Raw genomic sequence first — 19166 nt, 5'->3', positions numbered from 1 at the left:
CCAGCAAGGCTATAGAGAGATAGAGTTTCCCAGACAAACAAAAACCAAAGGAGTTTGTGACTACTAAATCAGCCCTGCAAGTAATATTAAAGGGGAATCTGAGTGGGAAAGAAAGACCAAAAGTGACAATGACTAGATAGGAACAGAGAAAATCTCCAGAAACAATGACAAAACAAGGAATAAAATGACACCAAATACATATCTATCAATAATTAATGTGAATGTAAAATGGACTAAATGTTCCCATCAAAATATATACGGTGTCAGAATGAATAAGAAAACAAGTCCCATCTATATGCTGCCTATAAGAGACTCATTTTAGACCTAAAGACACAAGGAGATTGAAAGTGAGGGGATGGAGAAACATCTATCACATAAATAGATATTTTTTAAAAACTAGAATAGCAATATGTATAACAGACAAAATGGACTTTAAAAAAGATATAACAACAGACAATGAAGGACACTATATAATAATAAAGGGAACAATCCAGCAAGATGATATAACAATTGTTAATATTTATGTATCCTACATAGGAGCATCCAAACATATAAAACAATTAATAACAAACATAAAGGAACTCCTTGGTAATGATATAATAATAGTAGGGTACTTTAATACCCCACTTACAGCAATGGACAGACCATTTAAGGATAAAATCAAGAAGAAAACAATGGTTTTGAATTACACACTGGACCAAATGGACTTAACAGATATATTCAGAGCATTTCATCTTAAAGCAGTAGAATACACATTCTTTTTTAGTGCATATGGGACATTCTCCAGAATAGACCACACACTAGGTCAAATCAGGCCTCAATAAGTACAAAAAGACAGATCATAACATGAATATTTTCTGACCAAAACACTGAAACTTCAAGTCAACCAGAAGAAAAAATTAAGGAGAACCACAATACATGAAGATTAAACAACATGCTACTAAAGAATAAATAGGTCAACCAGGTAATACATGGAAACAAATGAAAATGAAAATACAACAGTCCAAAAACTTTGGGACGTAGCAAAAGTGGTCCTCAGAGGAAGGATATAGCAATATAGGCCTACCTCAAGAAGCAAGGAAAATCTCAAATAAACAACTTAGCTTAAACCTAAATGAGCTAGAAAAAGAACAAAGAACAAATGAAGCCTAAAGCCATCAGAAGAAGGGAAATAATAAAGATTAGAGCAGAAATAAAGCATAAGGAAACTAAAAAACCAGTAGAGCAGATCAGTGAAGGGGCATCTGGGCAGCTCAGTGGGTTGGGCATCCGACCCTTGGTTTTGGCTCAGGTCGTGATCTCGGGGTCCTGAGATTGAGGCCTTATTGTTCCATGATTCTCTCCCTCTTCCTCTGCACCTAACCTATGCTTGCACTCTCTCTCTCTTTCTCTCAAATAAATAAATAAATCTTTAAAAAAAGAACAGGTCAATGAAACTAGGTACTGGTTCTTTGAAAAAAGTAATAGAATTGATAAACACCTCGCTAGACTTATCAAAAAGAAAAGAGAAAGGACTCAAATAAAGAAAATCACAAATGAGAGAGGAAGAATAACCACCAACACCACAGAAATACAAACTATAAGAGAATCTTATGAGAAATTATATGCCAACAAATTGGACAACCTAGAAAAAGATGGATTAATTTCTAGAAACACATAAGTTACCAAAACTGAAAAAGAAATAAAAAATTAGAACAGACTGATAACTAATAAAGAAACTGAATCAGTAATTAAAAAACTCCCAACAAATAAAAATCCCAGGCCAGATGGCTACACAGGAAAATTCTACCAAACATTTAAACAAGAGTTAATACCTATTCTTCTCAAATTACTCCAAAAAATTGAAAAGGAAAACTTCAAATTCATTCTCTATGAGGCCAGCATTACCCTAATTCCAAAACCAAAGACTCTACTAAAAAAGAATACTACAGGCCAGGATCTCTGATGAACACGGATGCAATAATTCTCAACAAAATACTAGGAAATCAAATACAACACATATTAAAAGAATCACTTACCACAATCAAGTGGATATGTTCCTGGCCTGCAAGTATGGCTTAACTTTCCAAGTCAATTAACATGATACACCACATTAATAAAACAAAGGATAAGAACCATATGATCCTCTAAATAGATGCAGAACAAGCATTTGACAAAGTATAACATCTATTCATGATAAAAACTCTCAACAAAGTAGGGAAAGAGAACATATAAAGAGCATATCTGAAAAACCCACAGCTAACATCATCTTCAGTGGGGAAAAACTGAGAGCTTTTCCTCTATGGTCAGGAACAAGACAAGGATATCACCACTGTTATTTAACATAGTTCTCCAAGTCCTAGACTCAGCAATCAGACAACACAACGAAATAAAAGGCATCCAAATCATTATATTGTATATGGAAAACCCAAAACACTCTACCAAAAAATTGCTAGAACTGATAGGGAACATTAGTAAAATTAAAGGATACAAAATCAATGTACAGAAATCTATTGCATTACTATACACCAATAATGAAAAAGCAAAAAAGAAATCAAAGAAGTGGGGCACTTGGGTGGCTCAGTGGTTGAGTGTCTGCCTTTGACCCAGGTTAGGATCCCAGGGTCCTGGGATAGAGTCTCGCATTGGATTCCCCACAGGGAGCCTGCTTCTCCCTCTGCCTATGTCTCTGCCTCTCTCTCTCTCTCATGAAAAAATAAAATCTTAAAAAAAATAAATCAAGGAATTGATCTCATTTACAATTGCACCAAAAACTATAAGATACCTAGGAATAAACATAACCAGAGAGGTAAAAGACCTGTATCCTGAAAACTATAAAACCCTGATGAAAGAAATCACAGATGACACAAAGAAATGGAAAGGCAGGGGCAGCCCGGGTGAATCAGCGGTTTAGCATCTGCCTTCGGTCCAGGGCATGATCCTGGAGTCCCCGGATCGAGTCCCACATCGGGCTCCCTGCATGGAGCCTGCTTCTCCCTCTGCCTGTGTCTCTGCCTTGCTCTCTCTCTGTGTCTCTCATGAATAAATAAATAAAATCTTAAGAAAAAGAAAAAAAAGAAATGGAAAGGCATTTTATGCTTATGGATTGGAAGAAAAAATATTGCTAAAATGTTTATACTCGGGGGGGAGGGGCAAGATGGCGGAAGAGCAGGGTCCCCAAATCACCTGTCCCCACCAAATTACCTAGATAACCTTCAAACCGTCCTGAAAATCTACGAATTCGGCCTGAGATGTAAAGAGAGACCAGCTGGAACGCTACAGTGAGAAGAGTTCGCGCTTCTATCAAGGTAGGAAGACGGGGAAAAAGAAATAAAGGAACAAAAGGCCTCTGAGGGGGAGGGGCCCCGCGAGGAGCCGGGCTGAGGCCGGGGCGAGTGTCCCCAGGACAGGAGAGCCCCGTCCCGGAGGAGCAGGAGCTGCACCAACCTTCCCGGGCGGGCGGAAAGGGGCTCGCAGGGAGTTGGAGCAGGACCCAGGAGGGCGGGGATGCCCTCGGGCTCCCTGGGACACTAACAGACACCTGCGAGCGCAGGAGAGTGCTCCGAGCTCCCTAAGGGCTGCAGCACGCACGGCGGGACTGGAGCAGCTCGGAGGGGCTCGGGAGCGGCTCCAGGGAGGGAGCTGCGGGGCGGGAGCGCGAATCCAACAGCGCAGGCCCCGGAGCACAGGGCGCCAGGACACAGCCCAGGATCCGGCCTCCCCCGGGACAGGCAGAGGCCGGGAGGGCCCAGGACAGCAAGGACGCTCCTGCCCCGAGCTGAGCAGATCAGCGGCCCCGCCCCGGAGCCTCCAGGCCCTGCGGACGGAGAACCGAGAGCCCCGAGCCCCGTAGTTCCTGCGGAGGCTAAATCCAGGCTTCCAGAGTTGCCATAGCAACTGCGGCTGATCCTCCTGGGGCCCCACGGGGTAAACAACCCCCGCTGAGCCCTGCAGCAGTCAGGGACAGAGCAGCTCCCCCAAGTGCTAACACCTGAAAATCAGCGCAACGGGCCCCTCCCCCAGAAGACCAGCTAGACGGACCAGTGATACTCCCCCGTGTTCCAATACAACTTGTTTTTGGCCACTCTGCACTGAGCAAAATGACTAGAAGGAAAACCTCACCTCAAAAGAAAGAATCAGAAACAGCCCTCGCTCCCACAGAGTTACAAAATCTGGATTACACTTCAATGTCAGAAAGCCAATTCAGAAGCACTATTCTACAGCTACTGGTGGCTCTAGAAAAAAGCATTAAGGACTCACGAGACTTCATGACTGCAGAATTTAGATCCAATCAGGAAGAAATTAAAAATCAATTGAATGAGATGCAATCCAAACTAGAAGTCCTAACGACGAGGGTTAACGAGGTGGAAGAACGAGTGAGTGACATAGAAGACAAGTTAATGGCAAAGAGGGAAACTGAGGAAAAAAGAGACAATCAATTAAGGGACCATGAAGACAGATTAAGGGAAATAAATGACAACCTAAGGAAGAAAAACCTACGCTTAATTGGGGTTCCCGAGGGCGCCGAAAGGGACAGAGGGCCAGAATATGTATTTGAACAAATCCTAGCTGAAAACTTTCCCAATCTGGGAAGGGAAACAGGCATTCAGATCCAGGAAATAGAGAGATCCCCCCTAAAATCAATAAAAACCGTTCAACACCTCGACATTTAATAGTGAAGCTTGCAAATTCCAAAGATAAAGAGAAGATCCTTAAAGCAGCAAGAGACAAGAAGTCCCTGACTTTCATGGGGAGGAATATTAGGGTAACAGCAGACCTCTCCACAGAGACGTGGCAGGCCAGAAAGGGCTGGCAGGATATATTCAGGGTCCTAAATGAGAAGAACATGCAACCAAGAATACTTTATCCAGCAAGGCTCTCATTCAAAATGGAAGGAGAGATAAAGAGCTTCCGAGACAGGCAGGAACTGAAAGAATATGTGACCTCCAAACCAGCTCTGCAAGAAATTTTAAGGGGGACTCTTAAAACTCCCCTTTAAGAAGAAGTTCAGTGGAACAATCCACAAAAACAAGGACTAAATAGATATCATGATGACACTAAACTCATATCTGTCAATAGTAACTCTGAACGTGAATGGGCTTAATGACCCCATCAAAAGGCGCAGGGTTTCAGACTGGATAAAAAAGCAGGACCCATCTATTTGCTGTCTACAAGAGACTCATTTTAGACAGAAGGACACCTACAACCTGAAAATAAAAGGTTGGAGAACCATTTACCATTCAAATGGTTCTCAAAATATACCCTAAAAACTATAGAACACTTCTGAAAGAAATTGAGGAAGACACAAAGAGATGGAAAAATATTCCATGCTCATGGATTGGCAGAATTAATATTGTGAAAATGTCAATGTTACCCAGGGCAATTTACACGTATAATGCAATCCCTATCAAAATACCATGGACTTTCTTCAGAGACTTACAACAAATTATTTTAAGATTTGTGTGGAATCAGAAAAGACCCCAAACAGCCAGGGGAATTTTGAAAAAGAAAACCATATCTGGGGGCATCACAATGCCAGATTTCAGGTTGTACTACAAAGCTGTGTTCATCAAGACAGTGTGGTACTGACACAAAAACAGACATATAGATCAATGGAACAGAACAGAGAACCCAGAAGTGGACCCTGAACTTTATGGTCAACTAATATTCAATAAAGGAGGAAAGACTATCCACTGGAAGAAAGACAGTCTCTTCAATAAATGGTGCTGGGAAAATTGGACATCCACATGCAGAAGAATGAAACTGGACCACTCTCTTGCACCATACACAAAGATAAACTCAAAATAGATGAAAGATCTAAATGTGAGACAAGATCCCATCAAAATCCCAGAGGAGAACTCAGGCAACACCCTTTTTGAACTTGGCCACAGTAACCGGAGAAGGACAAACAGTGTATGTTCTCATTCATTTGGGGAATATGAATAATAGTGAAAGGGAATATAAGGGAAGGGAGAAGAAATGTGTGGGAGATATCAGAAAGGGACACAGAACATAAAGACTTCTAACTCTGGGAAATGAACTAGGGGTGGTGGAGGGGGAGGAGGGCGGGGGGTGGGGGTGAATGGGTGACGGGCACTGAGGGGTACACTTGACGGGATGAGCACTGGGTGTTATTCTGTATGTTGGTAAATTGAACACCAATAAAAATTAATTTATAAAAAAAAATAAAAAAAATAAAATGTTTATACTACCCAGACCAATCTATATACATTTAATACAATCCCTATCAAAGTACCACCAGTATTTTTCCCAGAGCTATAACAAACAAACCCAAAATCTGTAGGGAATCACTAGAGACCTCAAATAGCCAAAGCAACCTGGAAAAGGAAAACAAAGCTGGAGGCATCACAATTCAGACTTCAAGTTATATTACAAAGCTAGATCAGGACAGTATGGTACTGGCACAAAAACAGACACTTAGATCAGTGAAACAGAATAGAAGACTCAGAAATGAACCTACAACTATATGGTCAACTAATCTTTGACAAAGCAGGAAAGAATACTCAATGAAAAAAGTCTCTTCAACAAATGGTGTTGGGAAAACTAGATAGCAAAGTGCAAAAGGATGAAACTGGACCACTTTCTTATGCCATACACAAAAATAAATTCAAAATGGATTGAAGACCTAAATGTGAGACAGGAAATCAGCAAAATCCTAGAGGAGAACACAGGCATCAACCTTTTTGACATCAGCCATAAGCAACTGCTCTTTAAGTATGTCCCTGGAGGCAAGGGAAACAAAAGCAAAAATAAAACAATTGGGATTTCATAAAAATAAAAAGCTTCTGCACATCGAAGGAAACACTTGAAAGGCAACCAACGGAATGGGAGAAGATATTTGCAAATGATATATCTGATAAAGGTCTCGTATCCAAAATACATAAAGAACTTACCGAACTTAACACTCCAAAAACAAATAATCCAGCTAAAAAATGAGCAGAAGACATGGATGGACATTCTTCCAAAGAAGAGATCCAGATGGGCAACAGACACATGAAAAGATACTCAACATCATGCATCATCAGGGAAATACAAATCAAAACTACAATAAGGTATCACCTCCCATCAGTCAGAATGGCTGAAATTAACAACACAGGAAACAGCAGATGTTAGAGAGGATGTGGAGAAAGGAGAACCTTCTTACACTATTCGTGGGAATGCAAGGTGGTGTAGCCACTCTGGAAGAGAGTATGAAGGTTCATCAGAAAGTTAAAAATAGAACTGTCCTATGATCCAGCAACTGCACTACTAGATATTTACCTGAGGAATACAAAAATACTGATTCAAAGGGATACATGCACCCTGATGTTTATACCAGCCTTATCTACAATAGCCAAATTATGGAAAGAGCCCAAATGTCCATCAACTGATGAATGGATAAAGACGTGAGATACACACACACACACACACACACACACACACACACGGATTATTACTCATTCATAAGAAGAATGAAATCTTGCCATTTGCAACAATGTGGATGAAGCTAGAGTGTATTATGATAAGTGAAATAATTCAGTCAGAGAAAGACAAGGACCAAATGATTTCCCTCATATATAGAATTTAAGAAACAAAACAGATCAATATAGGGGGAAAAAGTCGGCAAATGAAGAAACAGACTCCTAACTACAGAAAATAGACTGTGAGTTACTGGAGGAGAGGTAGGCAGGGGGATAGGTTAAATAGGTGATGGATATTAAGGAAGGCACTGGTTGTTGTGGTAAGTGCTGGTTGTTGTATATAAGTGATGAATTGCTAAATTCTGCACCTGAAATGAATATTACACTATATATATCTTAACTAACCAGAATTTAAATAAAAACTTGACAAGAAAAAAAGTTCATCAAAGAACAGAGTACACTAGAGTCAAAGGCTGAAGAAAATTGTTGTAAAGATTCACATCTTCCATAGAACATTGGAAGGCCCATTTGGCAACATTCAGCATAATCTTCATGTTGGAAAATGAAAGTGAAAATTCAGTAAAAGTATTGGAAAATAACTTTTCAAACTTTCAAAAGATCAAAGTCATTAAACTTCTCTATAGTTTAAGTGTGTTATTTTCAATTAGTTGCATACGTTTCTTAGAAGCTAGATTTTTATGTTTATTCCATTTTATCCTAGATTAGAGAGAGTCCCAGTAAACCCTGTAAAGCAGAAAAGGATTCATGTTGAACCAGTCTGCTTTGTGACATTGCTGCTTAATTGCTCTTGATTACTTATCACTATAATAACTGCCACAACTTTTATACTTGATCTTAGCCAAAAGGCTGAGAAGCAATTACCTCCACAACTTTTAAAGTGTTTTTTTAATTGAAATTAAGCCTACATAAAGTAAATTACACAACTTATAATTGGATGGCTTGGTGAATTTTCAAAGTGAATAAAAAGAATGTAACCCAATCCAGATCAAGACAGACCTTGATCATTACCAGAAACTCAGAAGAAACCCAACCACCCCTCTTCAAGTCTAACTCCCTTTAAGGGAAACCACTATCTTAAGTTCTAATATCATAAACTAATTTTGCCTTTCTTTTACCACATATAAATGGAATCAATATCTGACTTCTTTTGTTCAACATTAAGTTTGTGAGATTCATCCATTTTTGTTGCATATAGCTTATTTTTCATTTTTTAATGTAATCTCTATGCCCAATATGGGGCCAAACTCATGACCTGGAGATCAAGAGTTGCATTTTGTACTTACTGAGCCAGCCAGGTACCCCACAGGTAGTTCATTTTTAACGAATCAAATTTAGAGATAAGTTAGACATTCCAGACCAAATTTAGGAGCATAGCCTTGGGGACCTGCAGTTATAAGTCATTTTATTCTTAGACCCATTTCTAGAGAAAAAGAAAACTAGCATTTATTGAATACCTACTATGTCCCAGGTATATACACAGTTTTATTTAAAACCCTTACTAGCCCTTTGAAGTATGTATAATTGTTCCTCTTTTATAAATAACAAAACTGAAATTAAGTAAGTTATCCTTGTACCCATTGCTACGTATAAAAGAGCCAGAATTTGGGGTGCCTGGATGGCTCAGTTGGCTGAGTGTCCGACTCTTGGTTTCAGCTCAGGTCCAGGTCTCAAGGGTCATGGGTTCAGGTCCTGCATTGGGCTCTGTACTCAATGCCAAGTTTGCCTGTCCCTCTCCCTCTACTCCTCCCCCTGGTAGCTCTCTCAATCTCTCTCTCTCTTTCAAATAAATAAATACATTTTTTTTAAAAAAAGCCAGATTTTGAATCCACATATGTCTGATTCTACCACCCCCACACTGTTTCCCACAATCACAGAATAACCTTTTACCTATTTTTCGAAACCAATGAGCTTCATTAGCCCTTGAGTCTGAATTCAAGGCCTCTCCATTTAAAGACTGACCGAGTTTCTGGAGTGCTGCAATGAATAGAAAGATTTTATCTTGAGGTCTTTTACTTTATACTCTAGCAAAATTGTTTTTTTAATTTATTTTTATTTTTTTTCAAAATTGTTAATACTGTCTTAAAAACAGTTGAATGTGAGTTTGAAATTAGAAAGTCCTTTTTCTGTGTTTATGCACAGGTATGTACCAAAAGTAATTAAAATGACAACTTTACCAAGGCTCCAAGAAGTAGATAACTCAAACTTTGGGGAACAAATACATCTTTGGAGAGATTTAAAATTTTACTTAGTAATCATTCTCTGCCTAAGGTAGAAAGATAGGATTTACATGTAAGGAAATAGAATAGAGGGCAGCCCCAGTGGCACAGCGGTTTAGGGCCGCCGGCAGCCCAGGGTGTGATCCTGGAGACCCTGGATCGAGTCCCACGTCAGGCTCTCTGCATGGTGCCTGCTTCTCCCTCTGCCTGTGTCTCTGCCTCTCTCTTTCCCTGTGTGTGTGTCTCTATGAATAAATAAATAAAATATTAAAAAAGGAAAGAGAATAGAAACAATCATTAAGAATACTGAAATGGGGGGGAGGGGCAAGATGGCGGAAGAGCAGGGTCCCCAAATCGCCTGTCCCCACCAAATTACCTAGATAACCTTCAAACCATCCTGAAAATTTACGAATTCGGCCTTAGATGTAAAGAGAGACCAGCTGGAACGCTACAGTGAGAAGAGTCCGCGCTTCTATCAAGGTAGGAAGACGGGGAAAAAGAAATAAAGGAACAAAAGGCCTCCGAGGGGGAGGGGCCCCGCGAGGAGCCGGGCTGAGGCCGGGGCGCGTGTCCCCAGGACAGGAGAGCCCCGTCCCGGAGAAGCAGGAGCTGCACCAACCTTCCCGGCGGACGGAAAGGGGCTCGCAGGGAGTTAGAGCAGGACCCAGGAGGGCGGGGATGCCCTCGGGCTCCCGGGGACACTAACAGACACCTGCGAGCGCAGGAGAGTGCTCCGAGCTCCCTAAGGGCTGCAGCGCGCACGGCGGGGCCGGAGCAGCTCGGAGGGGCTCGGGCGGCGGCTCCGCGGAGGGGGCTGCGGGGCGGGAGCGCGAATCCAACAGCGCAGGCCCCGGAGCACAGGGCGCCAGGACACAGCCCAGGATCCGGCCTCCCCCGGGACAGGCAGAGGCCGGGAGGGCCCAGGACAGCGAGGACGCTCCTGCCTCGAGCTGAGCAGATCAGCGGCCCGCCCCGGAGCCTCCAGGCCCTGCGGACGGAGAGCCGAGAGCCCCGAGCCCCGTAGTTCCCGCGGAGGCTAAATCCAGGCTTCCAGAGTTGCCATAGCAACTGCTGCTGTTCCTCCTGGGGCCCCACGGGGTAAACAACCCCCGCTGAGCCCGGCAGCAGGCAGGGGCAGAGCAGCTCCCCCAAGTGCTAACACCTGAAAATCAACACAGCAGGCCCCTCCCCCAGAAGACCAGCTGGACGGACCAGTGATACTCCCCCGTGTTCCAATACAACTTGTTTTTGGCCACTCTGCACTGAGCAAAATGACTAGAAGGAAAACCTCACCTCAAAAGAAAGAATCAGAAACAGCCCTTGCTCCCACAGAGTTACAAAATCTGGATTACACTTCAATGTCAGAAAGCCAATTCAGAAGCACTATTCTACAGCTACTGGTGGCTCTAGAAAAAAGCATTAAGGACTCACGAGACTTCATGACTGCAGAATTTAGATCCAATCAGGAAGAAATTAAAAATCAATTGAATGAGATGCAATCCAAACTAGAAGTCCTAACGACGAGGGTTAACGAGGTGGAAGAACGAGTGAGTGACATAGAAGACAAGTTAATGGCAAAGAGGGAAACTGAGGAAAAAAGAGACAATCAATTAAGGGACCATGAAGACAGATTAAGGGAAATAAATGACAACCTAAGGAAGAAAAACCTACGCTTAATTGGGGTTCCCGAGGGCGCCGAAAGGGACAGAGGGCCAGAATATGTATTTGAACAAATCCTAGCTGAAAACTTTCCCAATCTGGGAAGGGAAACAGGCATTCAGATCCAGGAAATAGAGAGATCCCCCCCTAAAATCAATAAAAACCGTTCAACACCTCGACATTTAATAGTGAAGCTTGCAAATTCCAAAGATAAAGAGAAGATCCTTAAAGCAGCAAGAGACAAGAAGTCCCTGACTTTCATGGGGAGGAATATTAGGGTAACAGCAGACCTCTCCACAGAGACGTGGCAGGCCAGAAAGGGCGGGCAGGATGTATTCAGGGTCCTAAATGAGAAGAACATGCAACCAAGAATCCTTTATCCAGCAAGGCTCTCATTCAAAATGGAAGGAGAGATAAAGAGCTTCCGAGATAGGCAGGAACTGAAAGAATATGTGACCTCCAAACCAGCTCTGCAAGAAATTTTAAGGGGGACTCTTAAAACTCCCCTTTAAGAAGAAGTTCAGTGGAACAATCCACAAAAACAAGGACTAAATAGATATCATGATGACACTAAACTCATATCTGTCAATAGTAACTCTGAACGTGAATGGGCTTAATGACCCCATCAAAAGGCGCAGGGTTTCAGACTGGATAAAAAAGCAGGACCCATCTATTTGCTGTCTACAAGAGACTCATTTTAGACAGAAGGACACCTACAACCGGAAAATAAAAAGTTGGAGAACCATTTACCATTCAAATGGTTCTCAAAATATACCCTAAAAACTATAGAACACTTCTGAAAGAAATTGAGGAAGACACAAAGAGATGGAAAAATATTCCATGCTCATGGATTGGCAGAATTAATATTGTGAAAATGTCAATGCTACCCAGGGCAATTTACACGTATAATGCAATCCCTATCAAAATACCATGGACTTTCTTCAGAGACTTACAACAAATTATTTTAAGATTTGTGTGGAATCAGAAAAGACCCCAAACAGCCAGGGGAATTTTGGAAAAGAAAACCATATCTGGGGGCATCACAATGCCAGATTTCAGGTTGTACTACAAAGCTGTGTTCATCAAGACAGTGTGGTACTGGCACAAAAACGGACATATAGATCAATGGAACAGAACAGAGAACCCAGAAGTGGACCCTGAACTTTATGGTCAACTAATATACGATAAAGGAGGAAAGACGATCCACTGGAAGAAAGACACTCTCTTCAATAAATGGTGCTGGGAAAATTGGACATCCACATGCAGAAGAGTGAAACTGGACCACTCTCTTGCACCATACACAAGGATAGACTCAAGGTGGATGAAGGATCTAGATGTGAGACAAGATTCCATCAAAATCCCAGAGGAGAACTCAGGCAACACCCTTTTTGAACTTGGCCACAGTAACCGGAGAAGGACAGTGTATGTTCTCATTCATTTGGGGAATATGAATAATAGTGAAAGGGAATATAAGGGAAGGGAGAAGAAATGTGTGAGAAATATCAGAAAGGGAGACAGAACATAAAGACTTCTAACTCTGGGAAATGAACTAGGGGTGGTGGAGGGGGAGGAGGGCGGGGGGTGGGGGTGAATGGGTGACGGGCACTGAGGGGTACACTTGACGGGATGAGCACTGGGTGTTATTCTGTATGTTGGTAAATTGAACACCAATAAAAATTAATTTATAAAAAAAAAGGAAAAAAAAGAATACTGAAATGGAGATTGAGAACTAGAAGAGAATAAATTGGCATAATACTGAGCTCCCACAGCAAGCACATTAAAGAACCAGGACATGCTATCATCATCACAAGACATTTATTACAGAACCACATACCTTTCTGAAATGTAAGAATACCAACCAGCCAAGTTTAAAAGCTTTGGTTTCTAAACCACATTGCTACATTTAACACCTTAGTGAAACGTATTTGAGGTATAAAATTGAACTATTGTAATAAATAGCATAGAGTTTCTAAGATGTGTTGGACATAAGAAAATAGGTACTTGGGTAGTGGAAATAGGAAGAGCTGTTAGGCAAAAGGGACACTGGGTAAGAAAGCACAGAGTTGGCAAAAAAATTTTGATGTGGCTAGGATGTTAGCTTGAATGATGATCCTTTTTCACCTGTTCTAGGTTAGGATCAAGTAGCAATAAGGATAGACAGAAGGAAGGATGGAAGGAAGGAAATATCTTTAAAATAAACTGGAATAAAAGGAGCTAAAATCACATTTGGAGATGAATGTTAGTGATGACAAACTTTTCTCTGCTTGGGAATAGAGAAACTAAAGTAGATTGCTATGGCAAACATTAATAAAAGCATGAAGCTTAACTCAAACATGAAGTCTGTCTGAGTCATGTACTTGGAGAATTTAATAGAAGATAGAGGCAAGATGTAGGACTGAAAATAAAGACTGAAAATATTTACCTGTATTCAAGCAAGTCAAAAGTCTATGCATTTCTTTCTTTCTAAGAAATAAGAAGAAAAGGGTGTTATCCTACTGTTTCAAAACTTTACTACAGGGAAGTATCAAAATGAGACCCCAAGAGAGCTACACAAAGACAATGCAAAATTGTGGTTAATATTGGTCAAGGCTCCAACCTATCATTTCAACATTTTTCCTCAGTATAGGATACTGTTCCTCATTCCCCAGTGCTCTCACATTTTTTCTCTCTTCCCCTTTTACACCTACTCTCAGCAAAGGATTTCAATGGCTGATAAGGTTTTATATTACAGGGTCTTTGAATCTGAGAGCAGACAGTGATTTTTGTGATTTTCAAGCTTTTTTTTTTTGAAGAGGAATTAGAATCCTTGTTCCAAATAAACTTTTATGAAAATCTAATAAATTAGAAGTTTAGCTGCTCTGTTTCAATCAGTGGTGGGTAGAGGCCTAAAGCCTCACCTTCCTGAAGTCCCTGAGGCAGTGCCACAGAATTTCCAGGGTTCTGAGGAATATATTTAAAAAACCACTTATCCAGTCCATTTTACAGATGAGGAAACAGATCTGGAAATGGGGGATGATGTGTCCAATGCCATGCAATTAACAACAATTTCAGGACTACTACACAGGTCTCTTGACCCTTTGTCAAACTTTAAGGGGTATATAAATTTTAACAGAGGAAAATACGCCATTTTTATTAAACAAAAGAATGGAATGGAAGTACTGGCCAGCTCAACTAAGAAAGTTAACCGAAGTAGAGTATACTCTGAGACTGGCCTTATCATGAGGATCTCTAGTATTATATAATAAAGACTGTGCTTCAGGAAAAGTAGCAACTCTCTCAGACATAAATATTAGAAGTCTGGTTTACATAAAATAACTTCTTAAACTTTACAGATTTGAATTTCAGCTCATCTAAAGTTGACTTCTTCACTTATTTAATTCAGTAACTGTATAAAATAATCCAGTAAAGGGTCCATTAATGTAAATGAATAGTATAAATAAAAATGAAGACCTGAAAAGGGATGTATATAGTCTATTTAAGAAACAAATAGCTTTAAATTTTTTTAGCACGTGAGCTACTATAATACTTGGGTAGATATCGCTTAATGAAAACCATGGGATTTTTAAAGAGAAAGGAACTTTAAAAATTATTCAGTCTAGCTTTTTTAATTTAACAGATGAAGAAAATAAAGCTAAGAGAAGTTAGACAAGTTGTCGTCTAATGTGAACTGGAGTTAGTGAAATAACAAACTGGAACTTAATTCTGTGACTCTTCCACTAAATTGGGCTTTAAAAAAAATTAATCTGTTTGTTAAATTAGGTCCTGACTACTATCTGCAAAAAACTGTTAGCAGATGTTCTTTATGACTATATTTACTTGGAAATAATCAAAGTATATTTTTAAACTATTCTGTAATTTATCAAAAATTTAAACAGTATTCCTTTTCATTCCCCACTTCCAAATTGGTTTTATGTATTTTATTTTTTAATAATAAATTTATTTTTTATTGGTGTACAATTTACCAACATACAGAATAACACCCAGTGCTCATCCCGTCAAGTGTCCCCCTCAGTGCCCATCACCCATGCACCCCACCCCCCGCCCTCCTCCCCTTCCACCACCCCTAGTTCGTTTCCCAGAGTTAGGAGTCTTTATGTTCTGTCTCCCTTTCTGATATTTCCCACACATTTGTTCTCCCTTCTCTTATATTCCCTTTCACTATTATTCATATTCCCCAAATGAATGAGAACATACACTGTCTGTCCTTCTCCGATTGACTTACTTCACTCAGCATAATACCCTCCAGTTCCAGCCACGTTGAAGCAAATGGTGGGTATTTGTCGTTTCTAACGGCTGAGTAATATTCCATTGTATACATAAACCACATCTTCTTTATCCATTCATCTTTCGATGGACACCGAGGCTCCTTCCACAGTTTGGCTATTGTGGACACTGCTGCTAGAAACATCGGGGTGCAGGTGTCCCGGCGTTTCACTGCATCTGTATCTTTGGGGTAAATCCCAAGCAGTGCAGTTGCTGGGTCGTAGGGCAGGTCTATTTTTAACTCTTTGAGGAACCTCCACACAGTTTTCCAGAGTGGCTGCACCAGTTCACATTCCCACCAACAGTGCAAGAGGGTTCCCTTTTCTCCCCATCCTCTCCAACATTTGTGGTTTCCTGCCTTGTTAATTTTCTCCATTCTCACTGGTGTGAGGTGGTATCTCATTGTGGTTTTGATTTGTATTTCCCTGATGGCAAGTGATGCAGAGCATTTTCTCATGTGCATGTTGGCCATGTCTATGTCTTCCTCTGTGAGATTTCTCTTCATGTCTTTTGCCCATTTCATGATTGGATTGTTTGTTTCTTTGCTGTTGAGTTTAATAAGTTCTTTATAGACCTTGGAAACTAGCCCTTTATCTGATACGTCATTTGCAAATATCTTCTCCCATTCTGTAGGTTGTATTTTAGTTTTGTTGACTGTATCCTTTGCTGTGCAAAAGCTTCTTATCTTGATGAAGTCCCAATAGTTCATTTTTGCTTTTGTTTCTTTTGCCTTCGTGGATGTATCTTGCAAGAAGTTACTGTGGCCAAGTTCAAAAAGGGTGTTGCCTGTGTTCTCCTCTAGGATTTTGATGGAATCTTGTCTCACGTTTAGATCTTTCATCCATTTTGAGTTTATCCTTGTGTATGGTGCAAGAGAGTGGTCTAGTTTCATTCTTCTGCATGTGGATGTCCAATGTTCCCAGCACCATTTATTGAAGAGACTTTCTTCCAATGGATAGTCTTTCCTCCTTTATTGAATATTAGTTGACCATAAAGTTCAGGGTCCACTTCTGGGTTCTCTATTCTGTTCCATTGATCTATGTGTCTGTTTTTGTGCCAGTACCACACTGTCTTGATGACCACAGCTTTGTAGTACAACCTGAAATCTGGCATTGTGATGCCCCCAGATATGGTTTTCTTTTTTAAAATTCCCCTGGCTATTCGGGGTCTTTTCTGATTCCACACAAATCTTAAAATAATTTGTTCTAACTCTCTGAAGAAAGTCCATGGTATTTTGATAGGGATTGCATTAAACGTGTAAATTGCCCTGGGTAACATTGACATTTTCACAATATTAATTCTTCCAATCCATGAGCATGGAATAGTTTTCCATCTCTTTGTGTCTTCCTCAATTTCTTTCAGAAGTGTTCTATAGTTTTTAGGGTATAGATCCTTTATGTCTTTGGTGAGGTTTATTCCTAGGTATCTTATGCTTTTGGGTGCAATTGTAAATGGGATTGACTCCTTAATTTCTCTTTCTTCAGTCTCACTGTTAGTGTATAGAAATGCCACTGATTTCTGGGCATTGATTTTGTATCCTGCCACGCTACCAAATTGCTGTATGAGTTCTAGCAATCTTAGGGTGGAGGCTTTTGGGTTTTCTATGTAGAGTATCATATCATTGGCGAAGAGGGAGAGTTTGACTTCTTCTGTGCCAATTTGAATGCCTTTAATGTCTTTTTGTTGTCTGATTGCTGAGGCTAGGACTTCCATTACTATGTTGAATAGCAGTGGTGAGAGTGGACATCCCTGTCTTGTTCCTGATCTTAGGGGAAAGGCTCCCAGTGCTTCCCCATTGAGAATGATATTTGCTGTGGGCTTTTCATAGATGGCTTTTAAGATGTTGAGGGATGTTCCCTCTATCCCTACACTCTGAAGAGTTTTGATCAGGAATGGATGCTGTATTTTGTCAAATGCTTTCTCTGCATCTAATGAGAGGATCATATGGTTCTTGGTTTTTCTCTTGCTGATATGATGAATCACATTGATTGTTTTACGAGTGTTGAACCAGCCTTGTGTCCTGGGCATAAATCCTACTTGGTCATGGTGAATAATTTTCTTAATGTACTGTTGGATCCGATTGGCTAGTATCTTGTTGAGAATTTTTGCATCCATGTTCATCAGGGATATTGGTCTATAATTCTCTTTTTTGGTGGGGTCTTTGGTTTTGGAATTAAGGTGATGCTGGCCTCATAGAATGAATTTGGAAGTACTCCATCTCTTTCTATCTTTCCAAACAGCTTTAGTAGAATAAGTATGGTTTCTTCTTTAAACGTTTGATAGAATTCCCCTGGGAAGCCATCTGGCCCTGGACTCTTGTGTCTTGGGAGGTTTTTGATGACTGCTTCAATTTCCTCCCTGGTTATTGGCCTGTTCAGGTTTTCTATTTCTTCCTGTTCCAGTTTTGGTAGTTTGTGGCTTTCCAGGAATGCATCCATTTCTTCTAGACTGCCTAATTTATTGGCGTAGAGCTGTTCATAATATGTTTTTAAAATCGTTTGTATTTCCTTGGTGTTGGTAGTGATCTCTCCTTTCTCATTCACGATTTTATTAATTTGAGTCTTCTCTCTCTTCTTTTTAATAAGGCTGGCTAATGGTTTATCTATGTTATTAATTCTTTCAAAGAACCAACTCCTGGTTTTGTTGATCTGTTCCACAGTTCTTCTGGTCTCAATTTCGTTGAGTTCTGCTCGAATCTTTATTAACTCTCTTCTTCTGCTGGCTGTAGGATCTATTTGCTGTTTTTTCTCTAGTTCCTTTATGTGTAAGGTTAGCTTTTGTATTTGAGTTCTTTCCAGTTTTTGAATGGATGCTTGAATTGCGATGTATTTCCCCCTCATGACTGCTTTTGCTGCATCCCAAAGATTTTGAACGGTTGTATCTTCATTCTCATTAGTTTCCATGAATCTTTTTAATTCTTCCTTAATTTCCTGGTTGATCCTTTCATCTTTTAGCAGGATGGTCCTTAACCTCCACGTGTTTGAGATCCTTCCTAACTTCTTGTTGTGATTTAGTTCTAATTTCAAGGCATTATGGTCTGAGAAGATGCAGGGGACGATCCCAATCTTTTGGTATCAGTTCAGACCCGATTTGTGACCAAGTACGTGGTCTATTCTGGAGAAAGTTCCATGTGCACTTGAGAAGAATGTGTATTCAGTTGAGTTTGGATGTAAAGTTCTGTAGATATCTGTGAAATCCATCTGGTCCAGTGTATCATTTAAAGCTCTCATTTCTTTGGAGATGTGCTTAGAACACCTATCGAGTATAGAAAGAGCTAGATTGAAGTCACCAAGTATAAGTGTATTATTATCTAAGTGTTTCTTCACTTTGGTTATTAATTGATTGATATATTTGGCAGCTCCCACAAGTTCTCTTGTTGGATAGATCCTTTAAGTATGAGATAGTGTCCCTCTTCATCTCTCACTACAGTCTTCGGGGTAAATTTTAGTTTATCTGATATATATCTGATATATCTGATATCTGAAATACCCCTGCTTTCTTGTGAGGACCATTTGAATGGTAAATGGTTCTCCAACCTTTTATTTTCAGGCTGTAGGTGTCCTTCTGTCTAAAATGAGTCTCTTTGTAGACAGCAAATAGATGGGTC

The 19166-nt window shown here is 40.4% G+C and overlaps 1 protein-coding gene across 1 annotated transcript in view; it reads right to left on the bottom strand.

Annotated features, from left to right (window-relative positions):
- The window catches only part of TEX11 (testis expressed 11), a 360742-nt gene that overhangs the window by 99754 nt on the left and 241822 nt on the right, over nt 1–19166 (bottom strand). Inside the window, exons 20-21 of the mRNA XM_055338036.1 lie at nt 13719–13759; nt 9309–9395 (exon numbers count right to left, since the gene is read on the bottom strand). Of these exons, the coding sequence (XP_055194011.1) occupies nt 9309–9395; nt 13719–13759 (128 nt within the window). The remainder of the gene's footprint in view (nt 1–9308; nt 9396–13718; nt 13760–19166) is intronic.

This window comes from Nyctereutes procyonoides, unplaced genomic scaffold, assembly GCF_905146905.1.
Source record: "Nyctereutes procyonoides isolate TBG_1078 unplaced genomic scaffold, NYPRO_anot_genome, whole genome shotgun sequence".
NCBI lineage: Eukaryota > Metazoa > Chordata > Mammalia > Carnivora > Canidae > Nyctereutes > Nyctereutes procyonoides.
This window is presented reverse-complemented; position numbering and strand designations above follow the sequence as displayed.